Source organism: Coregonus lavaretus (genome assembly GCF_964263955.1).
Source record: "Coregonus lavaretus genome assembly, contig: HAP1_SCAFFOLD_198, whole genome shotgun sequence".
NCBI classification, from domain to species: Eukaryota; Metazoa; Chordata; class Actinopteri; order Salmoniformes; family Salmonidae; genus Coregonus; species Coregonus lavaretus.
The window spans coordinates 82,268-108,383 of NW_028160904.1; the positions used below are offsets into that span (position 1 = coordinate 82,268).

Below are 26,116 nucleotides of genomic sequence, written 5' to 3' on the forward strand. Positions count from 1 at the left end.
TTTTTATATACCTAAAGGGGTCCTAAAATTCCAAATCAAGTAGTTAAATTAGACCCCGGTTTAGACTCTTAAGGATTCACTGTTTGTTGCAGTATGGCTGGGTATCATGCTGCCAGTCCTGGGGGTGAAAGCCCTGTCCTCCTACGCCATCGCATACCTGGAGAGACTGCTGCTGTAAGTACCTGACCCTAACCTTTGCCCTTTAACCCCTACCTGGAGAGACTGCTGCTGTAAGTACCTGACCCTAACCTTTGCCCTTTAACCCCTACCTGGAGAGACTGCTGCTGTAAGTACCTGACCCTAACCTTTGCCCTTTAACCCCTACCTGGAGAGACTGCTGCTGTAAGTACCTGACCCTAACCTTTGCCCTTTAACCCCTACCTGGAGAGCCTGCTGCTGTAGTGTAGACCAGGGCCCCATCCCCTAACCCCTACCTGGAGAGACTGCTGCTGTAGTGTAGACCAGGGCCCCATCCCCTAACCCCTACCTGGAGAGCCCAGGGCCCCATCCCCTAACCCCTACCTGGAGAGACCAGGGCCCCATCCCCTAACCCCTACCTGGAGAGCCCAGGGCCCCATCCCCTAACCCCTACCTGGAGAGCCCAGGGCCCCATCCCCTAACCCCTACCTGGAGAGACCAGGGCCCCATCCCCTAACCCCTACCTGGAGAGCCCAGGGCCCCATCCCCTAACCCCTACCTGGAGAGACCAGGGCCCCATCCCCTAACCCCTACCTGGAGAGACCAGGGCCCCATCCCCTAACCCCTACCTGGAGAGACCAGGGCCCCATCCCCAATGGACCCCTAGACCCTACACTGTATGCACGTGTGGAGATCTGAGGATTTGATTGGTATAGGCAATACTGGTTAAACTTCCATCTACCTATCAGAGGGCCAGATGGAGATATTACCATATTGATCCTCTCAGACCTCAACAAATGTTTAGGGGTCATAGGGCGTAGGGTTAAGGGGTCCATTTTGGACAGCTGGGGGTGTGGCTGGCTTCAACTTCAATATTACACTGTTGGAGGTGTGGCTGGCTTCAACTTCAGTATTACACTGTTGGAGGTGTGTTGTACTTTCTGTTTTTGTAATGTGTGTGTGTGTTCGTTCATTCTCCAGGCTCCATGTTAACCTGACTAAAGGTTTTGGTGTCATGGGACCTAAAGAGTTCTTCCCTCTGCTGGACTTTGCCTACATGCCCAAGAACGCCCTGTCATCCAGGTAACACACACCTACCTGTCATCCAGGTAACACACCTACCTGTCATCCAGGTAACACACACACCTGTCATCCAGGTAACACACACCTACCTGTCATCCAGGTAACACACCTACCTGTCATCCAGGTAACACACACACCTGTCATCCAGGTAACACACACACACACACCTGTCATCCAGGTAACACACACACACCTGTCATCCAGGTAACACACACACACCTGTCATCCAGGTAACACACACACCTGTCATCCAGGTAACACACCTACCTGTCATCCAGGTAACACACACACCTGTCATCCAGGTAACACACACACACACACCTGTCATCCAGGTAACACACACACACCTGTCATCCAGGTAACACACACACACACACCTGTCATCCAGGTAACACACACACCTGTCATCCAGGTAACACACACACACCTGTCATCCAGGTAACACACACACCTGTCATCCAGGTAACACACACACCTGTCATCCAGGTAACACACACACCTGTCATCCAGGTAACACACACACACCTGTCATCCAGGTAACACACACACACCTGTCATCCAGGTAACACACACACACACACCTGTCATCCAGGTAACACACACCTACCTGTCATCCAGGTAACACACACACCTGTCATCCAGGTAACACACACACCTGTCATCCAGGTAACACACACACCTGTCATCCAGGTAACACACACACCTGTCATCCAGGTAACACACACACACACACCTGTCATCCAGGTAACACACACCTACCTGTCATCCAGGTAACACACACACCTGTCATCCAGGTAACACACACACCTGTCATCCAGGTAACACACACACCTGTCATCCAGGTAACACACACACCTGTCATCCAGGTAACACACACACACACACCTGTCATCCAGGTAACACACACCTACCTGTCATCCAGGTAACACACACACCTGTCATCCAGGTAACACACACACCTGTCATCCAGGTAACACACACACACCTGTCATCCAGGTAACACACACACCTGTCATCCAGGTAACACACACACACCTGTCATCCAGGTAACACACACCTACCTGTCATCCAGGTAACACACACACCTGTCATCCAGGTAACACACACACCTACCTGTCATCCAGGTAACACACACACACCTGTCATCCAGGTAACACACACACCTGTCATCCAGGTAACACACACACACCTGTCATCCAGGTAACACACACCTACCTGTCATCCAGGTAACACACACACCTGTCATCCAGGTAACACACACACACCTGTCATCCAGGTAACACACACACCTGTCATCCAGGTAACACACACACACCTGTCATCCAGGTAACACACCTACCTGTCATCCAGGTAACACACACACACCTGTCATCCAGGTAACACACACCTACCTGTCATCCAGGTAACACACACACACACACCTGTCATCCAGGTAACACACACACCTGTCATCCAGGTAACACACACACCTGTCATCCAGGTAACACACACACACCTGTCATCCAGGTAACACACACACCTGTCATCCAGGTAACACACACACCTGTCATCCAGGTAACACACACACACCTGTCATCCAGGTAACACACACACACCTGTCATCCAGGTAACACACACCTACCTGTCATCCAGGTAACACACACACCTGTCATCCAGGTAACACACACACACACACCTGTCATCCAGGTAACACACACCTACCTGTCATCCAGGTAACACACACACCTGTCATCCAGGTAACACACACACCTGTCATCCAGGTAACACACACACACCTGTCATCCAGGTAACACACACACACCTGTCATCCAGGTAACACACACACCTGTCATCCAGGTAACACACACACCTACCTGTCATCCAGGTAACACACACACCTGTCATCCAGGTAACACACACACCTGTCATCCAGGTAACACACACACCTGTCATCCAGGTAACACACCTACCTGTCATCCAGGTAACACACACACACCTGTCATCCAGGTAACACACCTACCTGTCATCCAGGTAACACACACACCTGTCATCCAGGTAACACACACACCTGTCATCCAGGTAACACACACACCTGTCATCCAGGTAACACACACACCTGTCATCCAGGTAACACACCTACCTGTCATCCAGGTAACACACACACACACACCTGTCATCCAGGTAACACACACACCTGTCATCCAGGTAACACACACACCTGTCATCCAGGTAACACACACACCTGTCATCCAGGTAACACACACACCTGTCATCCAGGTAACACACACACCTGTCATCCAGGTAACACACACACACCTGTCATCCAGGTAACACACACACACCTGTCATCCAGGTAACACACACACCTGTCATCCAGATGTCTGCGCGTGTGTGGTATTTTTTAACTGAGCTGCTGTACTGTATCTGTGGAACTTCATGTTGTACATGAAAGACATTCCAGATGTTACATCTAGTGCATTCCAATGCCGCCGCAAGCACAATCTCTATTTTTTCAGGATTGGAGTTAGGATACATCCAGATATTTACATGTTGTACACAAAAGACATGATCGACATGTTCCTACAAACTTTGTAACAGTATTACAAACTAAACAGAAGCATGACATGACGGCCGTCTAGTGATTTCTTCTTAGATTCTGAGTTACATGCAGCTATTTAGGCATATCAAACACAAGCAACACCGACAGGAAGTCAAAATAGCAATTCAATGGTCTTTTTTTCATCATTGCAAACATTGGCTAGTTATTTTTTCAGCAACTCTCACTATGATATGGCAGCGTAACTATGAGGATTATCATCACCAATAGGAGACTACAGTCTACAGTACCAGTCAAACGTTTGGACACACCTACTCATTCAAGGGTTTTTCTTTATTTGTACTATTTTCTACATTGTAGAATAATAGTGAAGACATCAAAACTATGAAATAACACATATGGAATCATGTAGTAACCAAAAAAGTGTTAAACAAATCAAAATATATTTTAGATTTGAGATTCTTCAAATAGCCACCCTTTGGCTACATATTTGACAAAATTGTGAAGAAACAGAACAATCATAAAGTACGAGGAAGAATAAAAGTGTGAAAAGCTTTTCCTCCGACATGAACACTTTTTAGTGCTGTTGTTTGAGGTGCTGTTGTTTGAGGTGCTGTTGTTTGAGGTGCTGTTGTTTGAGGTGCTGTTGTTTGAGGTGCTGTCACCATGAACATTTTTTTTAAAGCAACTTTGATGGAAAGAGGGTAGAAATGGCTAATTTAGTCTACTTGCCAAGCAGAGCTGTTTTATCAAGACACAATTATCATGTGGTTTTTCATTTGGTCCATAGGGCGTTGTAACCACGAAGAGGCCGCGGTGCTCTCGCCTCGCAACGGAGGCTCAGCCAGGACTGATACTTTTGTAACTGAATGAAAGCAGTTTAACAATGTGATTTAACTGATTGATGTTGGAAAATAGATGGCAAACAGCTAACGTCCTACATTTCAACACAACATTTGCAGTTTTATCTAAAGCTTTATCTGTAGCTGTTCTACACATTTTGTCATGAGGCTGAGAGAATTTTGCAGTTTTAAAGCTGATTTCCTGCAATCCTACACATTTTGCTATCATATGCTATCTGGAGGCCCGGGGCACGTGCCCTGTGTGCCTGTTCGTCAGGCAAAATAAAATGATACAATGAATTTGCTCACGGTGCGGCGGCTCAAATGATATGTAATAACACTCTGAGTGCATCGGACATGAAACAACAGGTGCCTTTTAACATAAACACCACTAGTGCTTTCTAACTGCACCAAAACAGTGGCACGTCTTAATTATTATATCATATATAAAATGGACATAACTATTTTAATACAGACTAGCTCAAAACATTACTAATCATTGAAAATGACCAATTACCCAATGGATCATGATGATTTTCTGGTTAAAAAAAGTGGGGGTGCAAAAATATTTGTTTGGGGGAGCAGCTTCTCTGTTTGCTCCATTGGAGTGGGGGAGCAGCTTCTCTGTTTGTTACATTGGAGTGGGGGAGCAGCTGCTCTGTTTGTTACATTGGAGTGGGGGAGCAGCTGCTCTGTTTGTTACATTGGAGTGGGGGAGCAGCTGCTCTGTTTGTTACATTGGAGTGGGGGAGCAGCTGCTCTGTTTGTTACATTGGAGTGGGGGAGCAGCTGCTCTGTTTGTTACATTGGAGTCTCCCAGGTAACACCCACACACCTGTCTCCCAGGTAAAGCCATACAAAGTTGATTTACCCCGCTTCATATTTCACTGATTTGTATTAATTTGTTGTGTGTGTGACTGCGTGCATAGCCTCCAGGAGCAGCTGCGTCGTCTGTACCCTCGTCTGAAGGTGTTGGCGTTTGGGGCAAAGCCAGAGACGACCCTCCATACCTACCTGCCCTCCTTCCTGTCCCGGGCCACGCCCCACTGCCCTGATGATATGAAGAGAGAGGTAACACGCTGCAGGGGGAAAGGATTCAGACCCTTTCACCTTTTCCACATGTTATGTTACAGCCTTATTCTAAAATGAATTAAACACATTTGTTCCCTCGTCAATCTACACACAATACCCCATAATGACAAAGCAAAAACAGATTTTTAGACATTTTTGCAAATGTATTAAAAAACAACAACAGATACCTTATTTACATAATAAGTATTCAGTCCCTTTGCTTTGAGGCTCGAAATTGAGCTCAGGTGCATCCTGTTTCCATTGATCATCCTTGAGATGTTTCTACAACTTGATTGGAGTCCACCTGTGGTAAATTAAGTTGATTGGACATGATTTGGAAAGGCACACACCTGTCTATATAAGGTCCCACTGTTGACAGTGCATGTCAGAGCAAAAACTAGAGCTCAGAGACAGGATTGTGTCGAGGTACAGATCTGGGGAAGGGTCCCAAAACATTTCTGCAGCATTGAAGGTCCCGAAGAACAGTGGCCTCCATCGTTCTTAAATGGAAGAAGTTTAGAACCACCAAGACTCTTCCTAGAGCTGGCCGCCCGGCCAAACTGAGCAATCTGGGTAGAAGAGCCTTGGTCAGGGAGGTGACCAAGAACCCCATGGTCACTCTGACAGAGCTCCAGAGTTCCTCTGTGGAGATGGGAGAACCTTCCAGAAGGACAACCATATCTGCAGCACTCCACCAATCAGGCCTTTATGGTAGAGTGGCCAGACGGAAGCCACTCCTCAGTAAAAGGCACATGACAGCCCGCTACGAGTTTGCCAAAAGGCACCTAAAGACTGTCAGACCATGAGAAACAAGATTCTCTGGTCTGATGAAACCAAGATTGCCAGCTGCACCAATGTGTCGGAGGAAACGCCGTTCAACAGATGACCGAAGTCAGCCTGAAGGCGCCCGGTCCGACACAAGGAGTCGCTAGAGCGCGATGAGCCTGAATGCCAAGCGTCAGGTCTGGAGGAAACCTGGCACCATCCCTACAGTGAAGCATGGTGGTGGCAACATGATGCTGTGGGGATGTTTTTCAGCGGCAGGACTGGGAGACTAGTCAGGATCGAGGGAAAGATGAATGGAGCAAAGTACAGAGAGATCCTTGATGAAAACCTGCTCCGGAGCGCTCAGGACCTCAGACTGGGGCGAAGGTTCACCTTCCAACAGGACAACGACCCTAAGCACACAGCCAAGACAACGCAGGAGTGGCTTCGGGACAAGTCTCTGAATGTCCTTGAGTGGCCCAGCCAGAGCCCGGACTTGAACCCGATCGAACATCTCTGGAGAGACCTAAAAATAGCTGTGCAGCGACGCTCCCCATCCAACCTGACAGAGCTTGAGAGGCTTTTCAGAGAAGAGTGGGAGAAACTCCCCAGATACAAACAATTTAATCCATTTTAGAATAAGGCTGTAATCTAACAAAATGTGGAAAAAGTCAAGGGGTCTGAATACTTTCCGAAGGCACTGTTGTATATACTGAATAAAAAATATAAACGCAACATGTAAAGTGTTGGTCCCATGTTTCATGAGCTGAAATAACAAATCCCAGATATTCACACTCCTACTTTTTTTAATTAAGGTATCTGTGACCAACAGATGCATATCTGTATTCCCAGTGACGTGAAATCCATAGATTAAGGCTTAATGAATGTATTTAAATGGACTGATTTCCTTCTATGAACTGTAACTTGTTGTAATGTTGCGTTTATTATTATTAACACACACAAACACACTGAGTGGACAAAACATTAAGAACACCTGCTCTTTCCATGACATAGACTGATCAGTTGAAAGCTATGATCTCTTATTGATGTCACTTAATAAATACACCCATAATAAATACAATCAGTGTAGATGAAGGGGAGGAGACAGGTTAAAGAAGGATTTGTAAGCCTTGAGACAATTGAGACAAGGATTGTGTATGTGTGCCATTCAGAGGGTGAATGGGCAAGACAAAATATTTAAGTACCTTTGAACGGGGTATGGTAGTAGGTGCCAGGCGCACCGGTTTGTGTCAAGAACTGCAACGCTGCTGGGTTTTTCACGCTCAACAGTTTCCCGTGTGTGTCAAGAACGGTCCACCACCCAAAGGACATCCAGCCAACTTGACACAACTGTGGGAAGCATTGGAGTAAACATTGGCCAGCATCCCTGTGGGAAGCATTGGAGTGAACATGGGCCAGCATCCCTGTGGGAAGCATTGGAGTGAACATGGGCCAGCATCCCTGTGGAGTCCATGTCCCGACAAATTGAGGCTGTTCTTAGGGCAAAAAGGGGGTGGGGGGTGCAACTCAATATTAGAAAGGGGTTCTTAATGTTTTGTCCACTCAGTGTATACACACAAAGAATCAGACAAGTGTCTTCAACCACCTCAACAAATAACATTCACCAAAAAATAATTTCTAGTATTTGTATGGTTAATGGATAGAGTATTGTCATGTCCAATACGTTAATTTTGTCATGTCCCCCCCTCTCTCTAGTTGCTCAGCTCCATGACAGAGTGTCTATCTGTCGACCAGCAGAGTCTAGGGGTCTGGAGACAGCTATACACCAAACACCTACCCCAGTCCAGGTACAACACACACCATTCAGAGTCTAGGGGTCTGGAGACGGCTGTATATTTAACACCTGTCCAGGTACAACACACACCATTCAGAGTCTAGGTCTGGAGACGGCTGTATATTTAACACCTGTCCAGGTACATACAAATGCATACACGTTTTAAGCAAATAATATGAAGTAGCGTGCTGTAATACATCTCTCTCTCTCTCTCTCTCTCTCTCTAGTCTGCTGTTAAACCATCTAATGAAGTCCTGGAACACTCTGCCACCCAAGGTACAATATAACCATGGTAACTGCCTCTGTCCCGTCTCAGTGATGAGGTCATCCGTGTACTGGCTCAGGATTGGCTGGGAGGAAAGGAAGTTAATTATTGGGGTATAACAGCTAGAATCAGTTTACAGTCTGCATCTTCATAACCATCCAACTACAACTGAATGGATGTGTCTTTACATCAGGTCAGTTTGGTTACTACAGACAACGTATTGTGATGATGTTGCTATGACCACCATAGCTGTATGTCTGAACACACAGAAAGAGAATGTCATTGTAGTTGTGTGGTAAAACCATAGCGATCTGGCTTGGTTGCCATCTCTGTTCAGCTAGTACACCCCACTCCTGTCATTTGCCAAAGAGACGGGTCTTTCTTCAAATATGTACATTCTATCATTAATGACCTAGAGGAGATCAGAGGATTTGATCCTGATTCGATAACCCTCACAGCTATCCTCCAATCACAATGTTCATTTAAATTAGACTAATAGGAAAATGTTGTAACTTAATTAATACATTTGATTGGAAACATTGTAACATTGGGCATTCTGATGTAATACATTTCACTGGGCGATGTGGAGAACAGAGGATTCACGTTTTATAGCATTTTTATCACCAGCCAATGTGATCACATCAAAGAAGCTCTCACCATTCAAACCTCCCCGCCAGTTCATTTTGAGCTGTAGCCTCTTTTATATCCAGCAAGCAAGAGCAAGGTGCTTCTTTCCTCGAATATAATTTTTTTTTATTGCTCAAAATAAGTGACCAAACTGCACTGTGTACAAAACATCAGGAACACCTGCTATTTCCATTAAAGACTGACCAGGTGAATACTATGATCCCTTATTGATGTCACTTGTTAAATCCACTTCAATCAGTGTAGATGAAGGGGAGGAGACGGGGTTAAAGAAGGATTTTTAAGCCTTGAGACATGGATTGTGTATGTGTGCCATTCAGAGGGTGAATGGGCAAGACAAAATATGTGTGCCTTTGAACGGGGTATGGTAGTAGGTGCCAGGCACACTGGTTTGTGTCAAGAAGTGCCACATGGGCCAGCATTCCCTGTGGAATGCTTTCGACCCCTTGTAGAGTCAGAGAGTGAGAGAGACCACCCATCTCTTTAGGGATTCCCATGTGAGGCCATGTGCTAAACAGAGTGAGTACGGTAGTGGCAGGGTAGGCTAGCAGGGTAGACCATGTGAGGCCATGTGCTAAACAGAGTGAGTACGGTAGTGGCAGGGTAGGCTAGCAGGGTAGACCATGTGAGGCCATGTGCTAAACAGAGTGAGTAAGGTAGTGGCAGGGTAGGCTAGCAGGGTAGACCATGTGAGGCCATGTGCTAAACAGAGTGAGTACGGTAGTGGCAGGGTAGGCTAGCAGGGTAGGCTAGCAGGGTAGACCATGTGAGGCCATGTGCTAAACAGAGTGAGTACGGTAGTGGCAGGGTAGGCTAGCAGGGTAGACCATGTGAGGCCATGTGCTAAACAGAGTGAGTACGGTAGTGGCAGGGTAGGCTAGCAGGGTAGACCATGTGAGGCCATGTGCTAAACAGAGTGAGTACGGTAGTGGCAGGGTAGGCTAGCAGGGTAGGCTAGCAGGGTAGACCATGTGAGGCCATGTGCTAAACAGAGTGAGTAAGGTAGTGGCAGGGTAGGCTAGCAGGGTAGACCATGTGAGGCCATGTGCTAAACAGAGTGAGTAAGGTAGTGGCAGGGTAGGCTAGCAGGGTAGACCATGTGAGGCCATGTGCTAAACAGAGTGAGTACGGTAGTGGCAGGGTAGGCTAGCAGGGTAGACCATGTGAGGCCATGTGCTAAACAGAGTGAGTACGGTAGTGGACTAAACAACCAAAGATGTCAACACTAAAGGCTGCTTTATACTACGCATATCGACATGTCGCAGTGACATCATCAACATTCTATTGTCGTCCGACATCAAACTTGTTGTTATGAAAAAGTATAAACCCAAAAACTACAGGCTGGATGACATCAGCAGCCTGGTGGTCCAAAATAGCATAAATCGTATATTTTAACACCAATAAACCATCCGTTTAAAAAATGAATTTAGTATATGTCGATCTATATGTCAAACCAGGCAACTAAAAGCAACTTTCTAAACAACGTTTTGTTAAGTAAGCTGACTAGCCCAGCAGTTCAAATAATCACCATATCATATAGCTGACAATGTTGTAACTTTAGCTAATTTTGTATTAATTATTACAGGAAAATAAACTCACAAGTTCATGGTGAGCTAATTACAGAGGATATCTTACGGTTGGGAGGGATGGAATAAAAGCAGGGCATTCTACCGGAGTATTTTAGAACTTGGACACTGTCTCGTTGGCCTAACGTTATATCCTAATTTGACTTTGGTGCAGGTCATGTTGTACTTCACATTACCATCTCTAGTAAACACACACTGTATCAAATAAAATCTAAGTTTATTTGTCATGTGCACAGGATACAGAAGGTGTAAACGGTACAGTGAAATGGTTCCTTGCATAGTGGAGTGTTTTGTTTAGACATCTAGCTAGCTAAACAATTACCCATAATCCCAACTCATAACGTTACTACCCTGCATAAATCTAAAGGTAGCTAAAACTAACCAACTAGGTTCAGTGTTAACTAGCTAGCTAACATCAGGCTATAACTAGCAATGCAAATGGCTCTGAGATACGAATAACATTACTACACAGATCATACATGTAACGTTAGCTAGCGAGCCAGCCAGCCAGCTAACATTAGCTAGCTAGACAACAGTACGCTTTAACTTGCAAAGAAAACTTTCTGACAAAATTAGAAACTTATAATATCTGAAAATGTAGCTAGCTAGACTCTCTTACCCGTATACATGGATGGACCCTTCTCCCTCTCTGTCACGGATGCCATGGTTGCCCTTAGTTTGAAGATGTAATCTGGAGACAGGTGTTTTCTACAACAGCCTTCTGTGTTTCCCTCCGCATATGCAATCAAATGCCTGAATTTTCTCCATCTCCTTAGCTATCATACTCTGCTTCCACCGGGCATTCCACTGATTTCAAAACTCTGTCCTCCAGAAAGGGAAGAGCAACACTTTTGCAGTTCTTCGTGATATCTTTCAGAAAAGACGCGTTAGAAAGAATTACCTACACCTACTGAGCAGTTCGTTATAGACAGAAATATGCTACCTGGCAGACCAATCAGACGCCTGCTACATGGCAGACCAATCAGACGCCTGCTACATGGCAGACCAATCAGACGCCTGCTACATGGCAGACCAATCAGACGCCTGCTACACGGCAGACCAATCAGACGCCTGCTACATGGCAGACCAATCCGAACTCATCTCTCGGCATGTCCAGACCATCCATTATCTCAGCCAATCATGGCTAGCGGGAAGGTTCCTGTCTTTTTCCGTAGCTAAACCAACTAGGCTCATCATTTAACAATTGTATTCGTATTTACAGAAGGCATACAAGTTTGTCAGTAAGGCACATGAAAGTTCACATGTTCCCGAAGGCATTTACATTCAAATGCCTCTCCTGTGAAGTAGTGATGCGTGACATATGCCTAGTTTCCTGAAACGGGTCACATATGTCTGCTTTGGGCATGCATGCCATAAATAATCTGACATCCACTGTAGGCAATGGAACCAAAAGGGTAGAGCACGGATAGTGGAGGCAAGAGAGATCCCCTGGAGAGTGACCACTTTCACATGGGATGCAAACCCAAATCAATGGACTTCAATGGTAAAATGTTGTAACAATTCTAGACCGATCTCCTCCTTCACCATTTCAGCGATCAACTCCAAACCAGCTTTGAACTGTTCAGACCTACCAGTTCTCACGGTCTTACGTCAGAATTAGACATTCATCCATGTTTCTCAAACATCCAATTTTGAAGTTGTTCCAAATGTTAGTGTTTAAGGTTAAGTTTAGGCATTAACTCCGAATGGTTAAGTTAGGGTTTGGGATAGGCCCTGAAACCTACTTGAAGGTGCCAGTGCTTACTGTTGCCCCTAGTGGCCGGTGTGAGGATGTCTAGTACTGATGACCAGGCTGGTGCAGACTGTCCCTACTTAGAGGTTAGGGTTAGGCGTGTCCAAAAATACTATACTTTCTGAACTATTAGGATTTGAAATGTGGGTTTAAACGTGAACAATAGGAAAAGCTTTTCTAAATGGTCCTGCTCCAACTATAAAACATTAAGGCCTCAGTAGCTCAGCTGGTAGAGCACGGCGCCTGGTCCCCTGGAGCTCAGCTGGTAGAGCACGGCGCTTGGTCCTCTGTAGCTCAGCTGGTAGAGCACGGCGCCTGGTCCCCTGGAGCTCAGCTGGTAGAGCACGGCGCTTGGTCCTCTGGAGCTCAGCTGGTAGAGCACGGCGCTTGGTCCTCTGTAGCTCAGCTGGTAGAGCACGGCGCTTGGTCCTCTGTAGCTCAGCTGGTAGAGCACGGCGCTTGGTCCTCTGGAGCTCAGCTGGTAGAGCACGGCGCTTGGTCCTCTGGAGCTCAGCTGGTAGAGCACGGCGCTTGGTCCTCTGGAGCTCAGCTGGTAGAGCACGGCGCTTGGTCCTCTGGAGCTCAGCTGGTAGAGCACGGCGCTTGGTCCTCTGGAGCTCAGCTGGTAGAGCATGGCGCTTGGTCCTCTGGAGCTCAGCTGGTAGAGCACGGTGCTTGGTCCTCTGGAGCTCAGCTGGTAGAGCACGGTGCTTGGTCCTCTGGAGCTCAGCTGGTAGAGCACGGCGCTTGGTCCTCTGGAGCTCAGCTGGTAGAGCACGGCGCTTGGTCCTCTGGAGCTCAGCTGGTAGAGCACGGCGCTTGGTCCTCTGTAGCTCAGCTGGTAGGGCACGGCGCTTGGTCCTCTGTAGCTCAGCTGGTAGAGCACGGCGCTTGGTCCTCTGTAGCTCAGCTGGTAGAGCACGGCGCTTGGTCCTCTGTAGCTCAGCTGGTAGAGCACGGCGCTTGGTCCTCTGTAGCTCAGCTGGTAGAGCACGGTGCTTGGTCCTCTGTAGCTCAGCTGGTAGAGCACGGCGCTTGGTCCTCTGGAGCTCAGCTGGTAGAGCACGGCGCTTGGTCCTCTGGAGCTCAGCTGGTAGAGCACGGTGCTTGGTCCTCTGTAGCTCAGCTGGTAGGGCACGGCGCTTGGTCCTCTGTAGCTCAGCTGGTAGAGCACGGCGCTTGGTCCTCTGGAGCTCAGCTGGTAGAGCACGGCGCTTGGTCCTCTGGAGCTCAGCTGGTAGAGCACGGTGCTTGGTCCTCTGTAGCTCAGCTGGTAGAGCACGGCGCTTGGTCCTCTGTAGCTCAGCTGGTAGAGCACGGCGCTTGGTCCTCTGTAGCTCAGCTGGTAGAGCACGGCGCTTGGTCCTCTGTAGCTCAGCTGGTAGAGCACGGCGCTTGGTCCTCTGGAGCTCAGCTGGTAGAGCACGGCGCTTGGTCCTCTGGAGCTCAGCTGGTAGAGCACGGCGCTTGGTCCTCTGGAGCTCAGCTGGTAGAGCACGGCGCTTGGTCCTCTGGAGCTCAGCTGGTAGAGCACGGCGCTTGGTCCTCTGTAGCTCAGCTGGTAGAGCACGGCGCTTGGTCCTCTGTAGCTCAGCTGGTAGAGCACGGTGCTTGGTCCTCTGTAGCTCAGCTGGTAGAGCACGGCGCTTGGTCCAATGGAGCTCAGCTGGTAGAGCACGGCGCTTGGTCCTCTGGAGCTCAGCTGGTAGAGCACGGCGCTTGGTCCTCTGGAGCTCAGCTGGTAGAGCACGGTGCTTGGTCCTCTGGAGCTCAGCTGGTAGAGCACGGTGCTTGGTCCTCTGGAGCTCAGCTGGTAGAGCACGGCGCTTGGTCCTCTGGAGCTCAGCTGGTAGAGCACGGCGCTTGGTCCTCTGGAGCTCAGCTGGTAGAGCACGGCGCTTGGTCCTCTGGAGCTCAGCTGGTAGAGCACGGCGCTTGGTCCTCTGGAGCTCAGCTGGTAGAGCACGGCGCTTGGTCCTCTGGAGCTCAGCTGGTAGAGCACGGCGCTTGGTCCTCTGGAGCTCAGCTGGTAGAGCACGGTGCTTGGTCCTCTGGAGCTCAGCTGGTAGAGCACGGTGCTTGGTCCTCTGGAGCTCAGCTGGTAGAGCACGGCGCTTGGTCCTCTGTAGCTCAGCTGGTAGAGCACGGCGCTTGGTCCTCTGTAGCTCAGCTGGTAGAGCACGGCGCTTGGTCCTCTGTAGCTCAGCTGGTAGAGCACGGCGCTTGGTCCTCTGTAGCTCAGCTGGTAGAGCACGGCGCTTGGTCCTCTGTAGCTCAGCTGGTAGAGCACGGCGCTTGGTCCTCTGGAGCTCAGCTGGTAGAGCACGGCGCTTGGTCCTCTGTAGCTCAGCTGGTAGAGCACGGCGCTTGGTCCTCTGTAGCTCAGCTGGTAGAGCACGGCGCTGTGGTCCTCTGTAGCTCAGCTGGTAGAGCACGGCGCTTGGTCCTCTGGAGCTCAGCTGGTAGAGCACGGCGCTTGGTCCTCTGGAGCTCAGCTGGTAGAGCACGGCGCTTGGTCCTCTGGAGCTCAGCTGGTAGAGCACGGCGCTTGGTCCTCTGTAGCTCAGCTGGTAGAGCACGGCGCTTGGTCCTCTGGAGCTCAGCTGGTAGAGCACGGCGCTTGGTCCTCTGTAGCTCAGCTGGTAGCGCACGGCGCTTGGTCCTCTGGAGCTCAGCTGGTAGAGCACGGCGCTTGGTCCTCTGTAGCTCAGCTGGTAGAGCACGGCGCTTGGTCCTCTAGCTCAGCTGGTAGAGCACGGCGCTTGGTCCTCTGGAGCTCAGCTGGTAGAGCACGGCGCTTGGTCCTCTGTAGCTCAGCTGGTAGAGCACGGCGCTGTGGTCCTCTGGAGCTCAGCTGGTAGAGCACGGCGCTTGGTCCTCTGGAGCTCAGCTGGTAGAGCACGGCGCTTGGTCCTCTGGAGCTCAGCTGGTAGAGCACGGCGCTTGGTCCTCTGGAGCTCAGCTGGTAGAGCACGGCGCTTGGTCCTCTGTAGCTCAGCTGGTAGAGCACGGCGCTTGGTCCTCTGTAGCTCAGCTGGTAGAGCACGGCGCTTGGTCCTCTGTAGCTCAGCTGGTAGAGCACGGCGCTTGGTCCTCTGGAGCTCAGCTGGTAGAGCACGGCGCTTGGTCCTCTGGAGCTCAGCTGGTAGAGCACGGCGCTTGGTCCTCTGGAGCTCAGCTGGTAGAGCACGGCGCTTGGTCCTCTGTAGCTCAGCTGGTAGAGCACGGCGCTTGGTCCTATGGAGCTCAGCTGGTAGAGCACGGCGCTTGGTCCTCTGTAGCTCCGCTGGTAGAGCACGGCGCTTGGTCCTCTGTAGCTCAGCTGGTAGAGCACGGCGCTTGGTCCTCTGTAGCTCAGCTGGTAGAGCACGGCGCTTGGTCCTCTGTAGCTCAGCTGGTAGAGCACGGCGCTTGGTCCTCTGTAGCTCAGCTGGTAGAGCACGGCGCTTGGTCCTCTGGAGCTCAGCTGGTAGAGCACGGCGCTTGGTCCTCTGGAGCTCAGCTGGTAGAGCACGGCGCTTGGTCCTCTGGAGCTCAGCTGGTAGAGCACGGCGCTTGGTCCTCTGGAGCTCAGCTGGTAGAGCACGGCGCTTGGTCCTCTGGAGCTCAGCTGGTAGAGCACGGCGCTTGGTCCTCTGGAGCTCAGCTGGTAGAGCACGGCGCTTGGTCCTCTGGAGCTCAGCTGGTAGAGCACGGCGCTTGGTCCTCTGGAGCTCAGCTGGTAGAGCACGGCGCTTGGTCCTCTGGAGCTCAGCTGGTAGAGCACGGCGCTTGGTCCTCTGGAGCTCAGCTGGTAGAGCACGGCGCTTGGTCCTCTGTAGCTCAGCTGGTAGAGCACGGCGCTTGGTCCTCTGTAGCTCAGCTGGTAGAGCACGGCGCTTGGTCCTCTGGAGCTCAGCTGGTAGAGCACGGCGCTTGGTCCTCTGTAGCTCAGCTGGTAGAGCACGGCGCTTGTAACGCCAAGGTAGTGGGTTCGATCCCCGGGACCACCCATACACAAAAAAAATGTATGCACGCATGACTGTAAGTCGCTTTGGATAAAAGCGTCTGCTAAATGGCTTATTATTATATTATTATTATTATAAGGCTATCCTAACTGCAAATTCTTTAAAATCTTGATCAACTGTACCTATATAAATGTACAGCGCATTCGGAAAGTATTCAGACCCCTTGAAGTTTTCCACCTTTTTGTTACATTACAGCCTTATTCTAAAATTGATTAAAGTGTTGTTTTCTCATCAATCTACACACAATACTCCATAATGACGAAGCGAAAACAGGTTTATTGAAATTTTTGCAAAGTTTGGGGTCACTTAGAAATGTTCTTGTTTTCCATGAAAACATACATGAAATGAGATCAGCCAATAGGATAGTGATTCCTATGTTGTTGATGTGAAGAATATTTGTTGGTCTGTGGTGTGTAATGACGAGCAACCAGACACTGCATTTGACACATTTATGAAATTGCTTATTCCAGTTACTAATAAGCATGCAGCCATTAAGAAAATGACTGTAGAAACTGTTAAATCCCAGTGGATTGATGAGGAATTAAAAAATGGTATGGTTGAGAGGGATGAGGCAAAATAAATGGCAAATAAGTCTGGCTGCACAACCAATTGGCAAACGTACTGCAAATTGAGAAATCATGTGACTAAACTGAATAAAAAGAAGAAGAAACTACACTATGAAACAAAGATAAATGAAGAAAGAAGACAAAGAATGATAGTAAAAAGCTTTGGAGCACCTTCAATGATATTTTGGGCAAAAAGACTAACTCCGCTCCATCATTTATTGAATCAAATGGCTCATTCCTCACAAAACCCACTGATATTGCCAATACTTTGATTTTTTTCATTGGCGAGATTAGCAAATTTAGCAAAATACACCTTATGGAACAGAGGGAACTGTGAAGCAACACAAACATAGACACATGTATAAAAACACACGATAACATACGCACTATACACACTCATATACATGGATTATGTGTTATAGATATGTGGTAGCATTGTAGAGGCCTGAGGGCACACACTTAATGTTGTGAAATATGTTATGACTGCCTTCATTTTGCTGGACCCCAGGAAGAGTAGCCGCTGCCTTGGCAGGAACTAATGGGGATCCATCATAAACCCCAGGAAGAGTAGCTGCTGCCTTGGCAGGAACTAATGGGGATCCATAATAAACCCCAGGAAGAGTAGCTGCTGCCTTGGCAGGAACTAATGGGGATCCATAATAAACCCCAGGAAGAGTAGCTGCTGCCTTGGCAGGAACTAATGGGGATCCATAATAAACCCCAGGAAGAGTAGCTGCTGCCTTGGCAGGAACTAATGGGGATCCATAATAAACCCCAGGAAGAGTAGCTGCTGCCTTGGCAGGAACTAATGGGGATCCATAATAAACCCCAGGAAGAGTAGCTGTTGCCTTGGCAGGAACTAATGGGGATCCATAATAAACCCCAGGAAGAGTAGCTTCTGCCTTGGCAGGAACTAATGGGGCTCCTTAATAAACCCCAGGAAGAGTAGCTGCTGCCTTGGCAGGAACTAATGGGGATCCATCATAAACCCCAGGAAGAGTAGCTGCTGCCTTGGCAGGAACTAATGGGGATCCATAATAAACCCCAGGAAGAGTAGCTGCTGCCTTGGCAGGAACTAATGGGGATCCATAATAAACCCCAGGAAGAGTAGCTGCTGCCTTGGCAGGAACTAATGGGGATCCATAATAAACCCCAGGAAGAGTAGCTGCTGCCTTGGCAGGAACTAATGGGGATCCATAATAAACCCCAGGAAGAGTAGCTGCTGCCTTGGCAGGAACTAATGGGGATCCATAATAAACCCCAGGAAGAGTAGCTGCTGCCTTGGCAGGAACTAATGGGGATCCATAATAAACCCCAGGAAGAGTAGCTGTTGCCTTGGCAGGAACTAATGGGGATCCATAATAAACCCCAGGAAGAGTAGCTTCTGCCTTGGCAGGAACTAATGGGGCTCCTTAATAAACCCCAGGAAGAGTAGCTGCTGCCTTGGCAGGAACTAATGGGGATCCATCATAAACCCCAGGAAGAGTAGCTGCTGCCTTGGCAGGAACTAATGGGGATCCATAATAAACCCCAGGAAGAGTAGCTGCTGCCTTGGCAGGAACTAATGGGGATCCATAATAAACCCCAGGAAGAGTAGCTGCTGCCTTGGCAGGAACTAATGGGGATCCATAATAAACCCCAGGAAGAGTAGCTGCTGCCTTGGCAGGAACTAATGGGGATCCATAATAAATACAAATACACAGCTCTCTATTGTCCCTCTAATCACTCTGACATCAATGCAAATGTCAAATATATTATTTAGTAAATGTAAAGACAAGATTAAATCAGGTATAGTCTGATGGGTGACTATTAGCGTATCGATTGGGAATTATATATCACCAGCTTAAGGCAAGAAACAAAGCCTTTTTTTGTGTGACTTTTTCTAATCATAGTCGCCCACCTCATGTAGCCCATAGGCCTATATGTTTTGATAAGGTTTGTATCACAACTAAAGGGGCCAAATAACTTCTTAAAATTAAGCACATTAATCCACTTTACAACCGGTGTAGAGTCTAACTGGCATACATAAGCAGCGCGTGAGTTTCAAGTTTGGGGAAGATCATTTTCACCATAAAAATGCACCTTTATAATAAAAGCATTACATGCATAATCGCATTTGCTGTCACTTTTTGTAAATTGGTATTTCGTCACCTGCTGAATAAACACCTCGAATGGCCCTACTCCTGAATAAGTTAATCAGGCCGGAGTATACCACGAGACCCTGCTTTGGTGCGCTCTGACAGCTGTTGTTTGCTAAACTGAATCATGCAAACCCTGCTGAAAAATAACATTACTCCAATTCTAGTGTTTTATATGCACATATTTATATAGATTGGTTTCTATTAATTCAGTAGCATTTAGATAACTGGTCAGTAGTTTAATCAGATTTCAATCATAAACCAGATATCAACCAAAATAAGAAGTATTTTTCATGACGAAGATTTAATCTGGTTGTGATCTGGTTATATGACATCCTGACCAGATTTCAATCAGTAAAATACGTCTTTATCACGTCGTATTCCCACTGGGACTGGTTTCATCTTGACAAACAAAAAATGCCATCTGTGGAGAAAAAAAGAGGTCCAATATTTGCTTGATTGGAGGATAGCTGTGAGGGTTATCGAATCAGGATCAAATCCTCAGATCTCCTCGAAGTCATTAAAAACAGAATGTTTATATTTGAAGATTGATAAAAGAAGGACCTTAGTCCAGGTCTAAGAAAAGGCCTCAAGCAGACTACAAGGAGTGGAGTGTTATCTAAACAGACTGGTTAGGGCTGCTCGTCCTCCACTGCTGGAAGTTGGATTGGATTGTATTTATTGTGTTTCTGGTAGTTGCGTGGTTGGCTGCAGGAGACGGTCCAGTCGTTCAGAGTGACCAATGAGGAGCTGAGAGACACGGCTAACTCTACTGATTTACAGGACTGTAACAAACTCTGTCACGTGAGATACAACACTTTTAATTTACAAACATAAATCACAAAGCTAGCAGCAACTTTCAATAATGCCTTAAAAAGGGCTAAAAGGTTTGAGGAAACATTTAAAGAGGACTAGTATTATACACATTATAAACCTCCCCTACCTGTCCTCTCTCCTACCTCTCCTCTCTCCTACCTCTCCTCCACCTCTCCTCTCTCCTACCTGTCCTCTCCCCTACCTCTCCTCTCTCCTACCTGTCCTCCACCTCTCCTCTCCCCTACCTCTCCTCTCTCCTACCTCTCCTCTCCTCCACCTCTCCTCTCTCCTACCTGTCCTCTCCCCTACCTCTCCTCTCTCCTACCTGTCCTCCACCTCTCCTCTCCCCTACCTCTCCTCTCTCCTACCTCTCCTCTCCCCTACCTCTCCTCTCTCCTACCTCTCCTCTCCCCTACCTGTCCTCCACCTCTCCTCTCCCCTACCTCTCCTCTCTCCTACCTCTCCTCTCTCCTACCTCTCCTCTCCCCTACCTGTCCTCTCTCCTACCTCTCCTCTCTCCTACCTCTCCCCTCTCCTACCTCTCCCCTACCTCTCCTCTCCCCTACCTCTCCTCTCTCCTACCTCTCCTCTCCCCTACCTCTCCTACCTGTCCTCTCTCCTACCTCTCCTCTCTCCTACCTCTCCCCTACCTCTCCTCTCCCCTACCTCTCCTCTCCCCTACCTCTCCTCTCTCCTACCTCTCCTCTCTCCTACCTCTCCTCTCCCCTACCTCTCCTCTCTCCTACCTCTCCTCTCCCCTACCTCTCCTACCTCTCCTCTCTCCTACCTCTCCTCTCCCCTACCTGTCCTCCACCTCTCCTCTCCCCTACCTCTCCTCTCCCCTACCTCTCCTCTCTCCTACCTCTCCTCTCCCCTACCTCTCCTCTCTCCTACCTCTCCTCTCCCCTACCTCTCCTCTCTCCTACCTCTCCTCTCCCCTACCTCTCCTCTCCCCTACCTCTCCTCTCCCCTACCTCTCCTCTCCCCTACCTCTCCTCTCCCCTACCTCTCCTCTCTCCTACCTCTCCTCTCTCCTACCTCTCCTCTCTCCTACCTGTCCTCCACCTCTCCTCTACCTCTCTCCTTCCTGTCCTCTCTCCTACCTGTCCTCCACCTCTCCTCTCCCCTACCTCTCCTCTCTCCTACCTCTCCTCTCCCCTACCTGTCCTCTCTCCTCTCTCCTACCTCTCCTCTACCTCTTCTCTCTCCTACCTCTCCTCTCTCCTACCTGTCCTCCACCTCTCCTCTCCCCTACCTCTCCTCTCTCTTACCTGTCCTCCACCTCTCCTCTCCCCTACCTCTCCTCTCCCCTACCTCTCCTCTCTCCTACCTCTCCTCTCTCCTACCTGTCCTCCACCTCTCTTTTCCTCTCCCTTCTGTCTGTAGTGTCTCCAGTTGAAGATGACAGGAGGAGGTTTCCCCTGGTCCAGACTCTTCATGGCTTTACTGGTGTTTGCTGCCGGGTTCATTACACACGACATCAGATCACACGGATCCTTCACAGGTACTTAAACTCTCACACACACACACACACACAACACGAACACACTTCCTTAGCCTATGCATCTGTAAACCTATCTGACCGTGTGTGTGTGTGCATAGACTCCACCACAGCGAGGTATCTCCACAGTTCAGGGGTGATGGGCGTGTCTCAACAGGCCTGGAGCAAAGTCACCCTCTACTCACAACAGGGCTTCAGGTAACCTCTGACCTCTGACCTCTAACCCAGAGCTGAGAAATCATGTTTGCTCATCAGCATATCTCTGAGGACAGAACGCATTTATAAATGTTTTTGACTCCAAAATTAATTTGTCAGTCAGTTGTTTAAAAATATACGTCCATTATCATTTCTACATTCTAATCAGGTTTTAGACATTCAAGTGTAGACTGAAGTCATTTTTGTATCCAAAACAATAATCCTGTTTTTCCGTGTGTGTAGCTGGTTGGAGACCAACACTCCCTACTACTATTCAGAGGGGGTGCGTGTGTTGGGGCCGGCACTGGAGCAGAACTGGGAGAGAACTAAAGATGTTGCCATCTACATCTCACAACTCACAACACAACTCACTGACTGGACCAATCACAACACACCCCTTCTCATAGAATGGGTAAGACACACACACACACACACACTGTTGTACATTAAGTTGTTTCGTGGTGATACTGTTTGTTGTGGTGATACTGTTTGTGGTGGTGATACTGTTTGTGGTGGTGATACTGTTTGTGGTGGTGATACTGTTTGTGGTGGTGATACTGTTTGTAGTGGTGATACTGTTTGTAGTGGTGATACTGTTTGTCGTGGTGATACTGTTTGTCGTGGTGATACTGTTTGTCGTGGTGATACTGTTTGTAGTGGTGATACTGTTTGTAGTGGTGATACTGTTTGTAGTGGTGATACTGTTTGTCGTGGTGATACTGTTTGTCGTGGTGATACTGTTTGTCGTGGTGATACTGTTTGTAGTGGTGATACTGTTTGTCGTGGTGATACTGTTTGTCGTGGTGATACTGTTTGTAGTGGTGAGACTGTTTGTGGTGGTGATACTGTTTGTCGTGGTGATACTGTTTGTCGTGGTGAGACTGTTTGTCGTGGTGATACTGTTTGTCGTGGTGATACTGTTTGTCGTGGTGATACTGTTTGTCGTGGTGATACTGTTTGTCGTGGTGATACTGTTTGTCGTGGTGATACTGTTTGTAGTGGTGATACTGTTTGTCGTGGTGATACTGTTTGTCGTGGTGATACTGTTTGTCGTGGTGATACTGTTTGTAGTGGTGATACTGTTTGTCGTGGTGATACTGTTTGTCGTGGGGATACTGTTTGTCGTGGTGATACTGTTTGTCGTGGTGATACTGTTTGTAGTGGTGATACTGTTTGTCGTGGTGATACTGTTTGTAGTGGTGAGACTGTTTGTCGTGGTGATACTGTTTGTGGTGGTGATACTGTTTGTAGTGGTGATACTGTTTGTCGTGGTGATACTGTTTGTCGTGGTGATACTGTTTGTCGTGGTGATACTGTTTGTCGTGGTGATACTGTTTGTGGTGGTGATACTGTTTGTCGTGGTGATACTGTTTGTGGTGGTGATACTGTTTGTGGTGGTGATACTGTTTGTGGTGGTGATACTGTTTGTGGTGGTGATACTGTTTGTAGTGGTGATACTGTTTGTAGTGGTGATACTGTTTGTCGTGGTGATACTGTTTGTCGTGGTGATACTGTTTGTCGTGGTGATACTGTTTGTCGTGGTGATACTGTTTGTCGTGGTGAGACTGTTTGTCGTGGTGAGACTGTTTGTCGTGGTGATACTGTTTGTCGTGGTGATACTGTTTGTCGTGGTGATACTGTTTGTAGTGGTGAGACTGTTTGTGGTGGTGATACTGTTTGTGGTGGTGATACTGTTTGTAGTGGTGATACTGTTTGTAGTGGTGATACTGTTTGTAGTGGTGATACTGTTTGTAGTGGTGATACTGTTTGTCGTGGTGATACTGTTTGTCGTGGTGATACTGTTTGTCGTGGTGATACTGTTTGTATTGGTGATACTGTTTGTCGTGGTGATACTGTTTGTCGTGGTGATACTGTTTGTCGTGGTGATACTGTTTGTCGTGGTGATACTGTTTGTCGTGGTGAGACTGTTTGTGGTGGTGATACTGTTTGTCGTGGTGATACTGTTTGTAGTGGTGAGACTGTTTGTCGTGGTGAGACTGTTTGTGGTGGTGATACTGTTTGTAGTGGTGATACTGTTTGTCGTGGTGATACTGTTTGTCGTGGTGATACTGTTTGTCGTGGTGATACTGTTTGTCGTGGTGATACTGTTTGTGGTGGTGATACTGTTTGTGGTGGTGATACTGTTTGTGGTGGTGATACTGTTTGTGGTGGTGATACTGTTTGTCGTGGTGATACTGTTTGTCGTGGTGATACTGTTTGTCGTGGTGATACTGTTTGTCGTGGTGATACTGTTTGTGGTGGTGATACTGTTTGTGGTGGTGATACTGTTTGTAGTGGTGATACTGTTTGTAGTGGTGATACTGTTTGTAGTGGTGATACTGTTTGTAGTGGTGATACTGTTTGTCGTGGTGATACTGTTTGTCGTGGTGATACTGTTTGTCGTGTTAGTGACCATGAGTCCCAGCTCCACAACATGTTAAAGGGATACTTCAGGATTTTGGCAATGAAGCCCTTCATCTATTTCCCCAGAGTCCGATGAACTCATGGATACCATTTTAAAGTCTTAGTATCCAGCATGAAGGACATTAGAGGTAGTTTCGCGTGCCAATGCTAACTAGCGTTAGCGACATGACTGGAAGTCTACCAGAACATCCCATACACTTCCAGTGATTGCGCTGACGCTAGTTAGCAAATGCGTTAACCTGTTCAACTCTGGCCTCCTCTGGTCGCATAATATTATATACTACCCTCACATGACACAGAATATTGTTTACTTCCCTCAAAGTACATTTCTGTTTCAAAATGAAGTCCTACCAACACGCTTAGTACTGTCAGAAAGGTGAGAGTGGTGGGATTCTGATACAGTGTGACTACGACTACAGAGATGTGGCAGACCAAAAACAACGGACATTTTCCTCTTCTTAAAAAAAATAAAATAATGTGGGTCCCCATTTTGGGGAATAAGAGGTTTGAGATAAAACACATCACCAATTACTGTTCCAAAATTATTATTTAGATGTATTTATAAAAAAGTATCTTTTACGTAATGGTGGTGCTCTAAACATTCCCATTGGAACACAGCCATTTGAAAAGGGCAGGGCATGTGCAACGTGTAAGATTTAGCTTTCAAATAATATTTAACTTTGTATTTTCTGATACATTTTACTCCCGGTAACCCTTCCTCCCGCCCTACAGATAGCAGGCCGGTTTAAAACAAGGTTACGTACATGGATAGTGGTGTGACCTTTAAAATGTTTGAATGTTTTTTCCTCTAGCTGAGCTCCAACACTCCAGCCAGTGTGTCTCTGCTGATAACCTATCTGAAGCAGCTCCTACTGTTTCTCCACACCAACTACCTGCTGCCAGCTCTCTCACACGCCTCCCATCTAACAATACAGGCCTGGACAGCCCTACAGGACTCCTGCAAGTAGGTACCATACACACCTAACACACACCTCCCATTCACACCAACTACCTGCTACCAGCTCTCCCACACACACCTCCCATTCACACCAACTACCTGCTACCAGCTCTCCCACACACACCTCCCATCCATACCAACTACCAGCTACCAGCTCTCTCACACACCTCCCATCTAACAATACAGGCCTGGACAGCCCTACAGGACTCCTGCAAGTAGGTACCATACACACCTAACACACACCTCCCATTCACACCAACTACCTGCTACCAGCTCTCTCACACACCTCCCATCTAACAATACAGGCCTGGACAGCCCTACAGGACTCCTGCAAGTAGGTACCATACACACCTAGCCCTACAGGACTCCTGCAAGTAGGTACCATACACACCTAACACACACCTCCCATTCACACCAACTACCTGCTACCAGCTCTCCCACACACACCTCCCATTCACCAACTACCTGCTACCAGCTCTCCACACACACCTCCATCCATACCAACTACCAGCTCTCCCACACACCTCCCATCCATACCAACACAGCTCTCCCCCCATCCATACCACTACCAGCTCTCCCACACACCTCCCATCCATACCAACTACCAGCTCTCCCACACACACCTCCCATTCACACCAACTACCTGCTACCAGCTCTCCCACACACCTCCCATCCATACCAACTACCTGCTACCAGCTCTCCCACACACCTCCCATCCATACCAACTACCAGCTCTCCCACACACCTCCCATCCATACCAACTACCTGCTACCAGCTCTCTCACACACCTCCCATCCATACCAACTACCAGCTACCAGCTCTCCCACACACCTCCCATCCATACCAACTACCTGCTACCAGCTCTCCCACACACCTCCCATCCATACCAACTACCAGCTCTCCCACACACACCTCCCATCCATACCAACTACCTGCTACCAGCTCTCCCACACGCCTCCCATCCATACCAACTACCAGCTCTCCCACACACCTCCCATCCATACCAACTACCTGCTACCAGCTCTCCCACAC

At 48.2% G+C, this 26,116-nt stretch overlaps 1 protein-coding gene across 1 annotated transcript in view; it reads left to right on the plus strand.

The window, feature by feature from the left end:
* The window catches only part of tmem214 (transmembrane protein 214), a 127,622-nt gene that overhangs the window by 73,260 nt on the left and 28,246 nt on the right, over positions 1-26,116 (plus strand). Inside the window, exons 7-16 of the mRNA XM_084195832.1 lie at positions 93-174; positions 1,120-1,221; positions 5,529-5,670; positions 8,152-8,243; positions 8,458-8,506; positions 19,887-19,994; positions 21,393-21,510; positions 21,609-21,705; positions 21,946-22,114; positions 24,939-25,090. Coding sequence (XP_084051958.1) covers positions 93-174; positions 1,120-1,221; positions 5,529-5,670; positions 8,152-8,243; positions 8,458-8,506; positions 19,887-19,994; positions 21,393-21,510; positions 21,609-21,705; positions 21,946-22,114; positions 24,939-25,090 — 1,111 coding nt within the window. The remainder of the gene's footprint in view (positions 1-92; positions 175-1,119; positions 1,222-5,528; positions 5,671-8,151; positions 8,244-8,457; positions 8,507-19,886; positions 19,995-21,392; positions 21,511-21,608; positions 21,706-21,945; positions 22,115-24,938; positions 25,091-26,116) is intronic.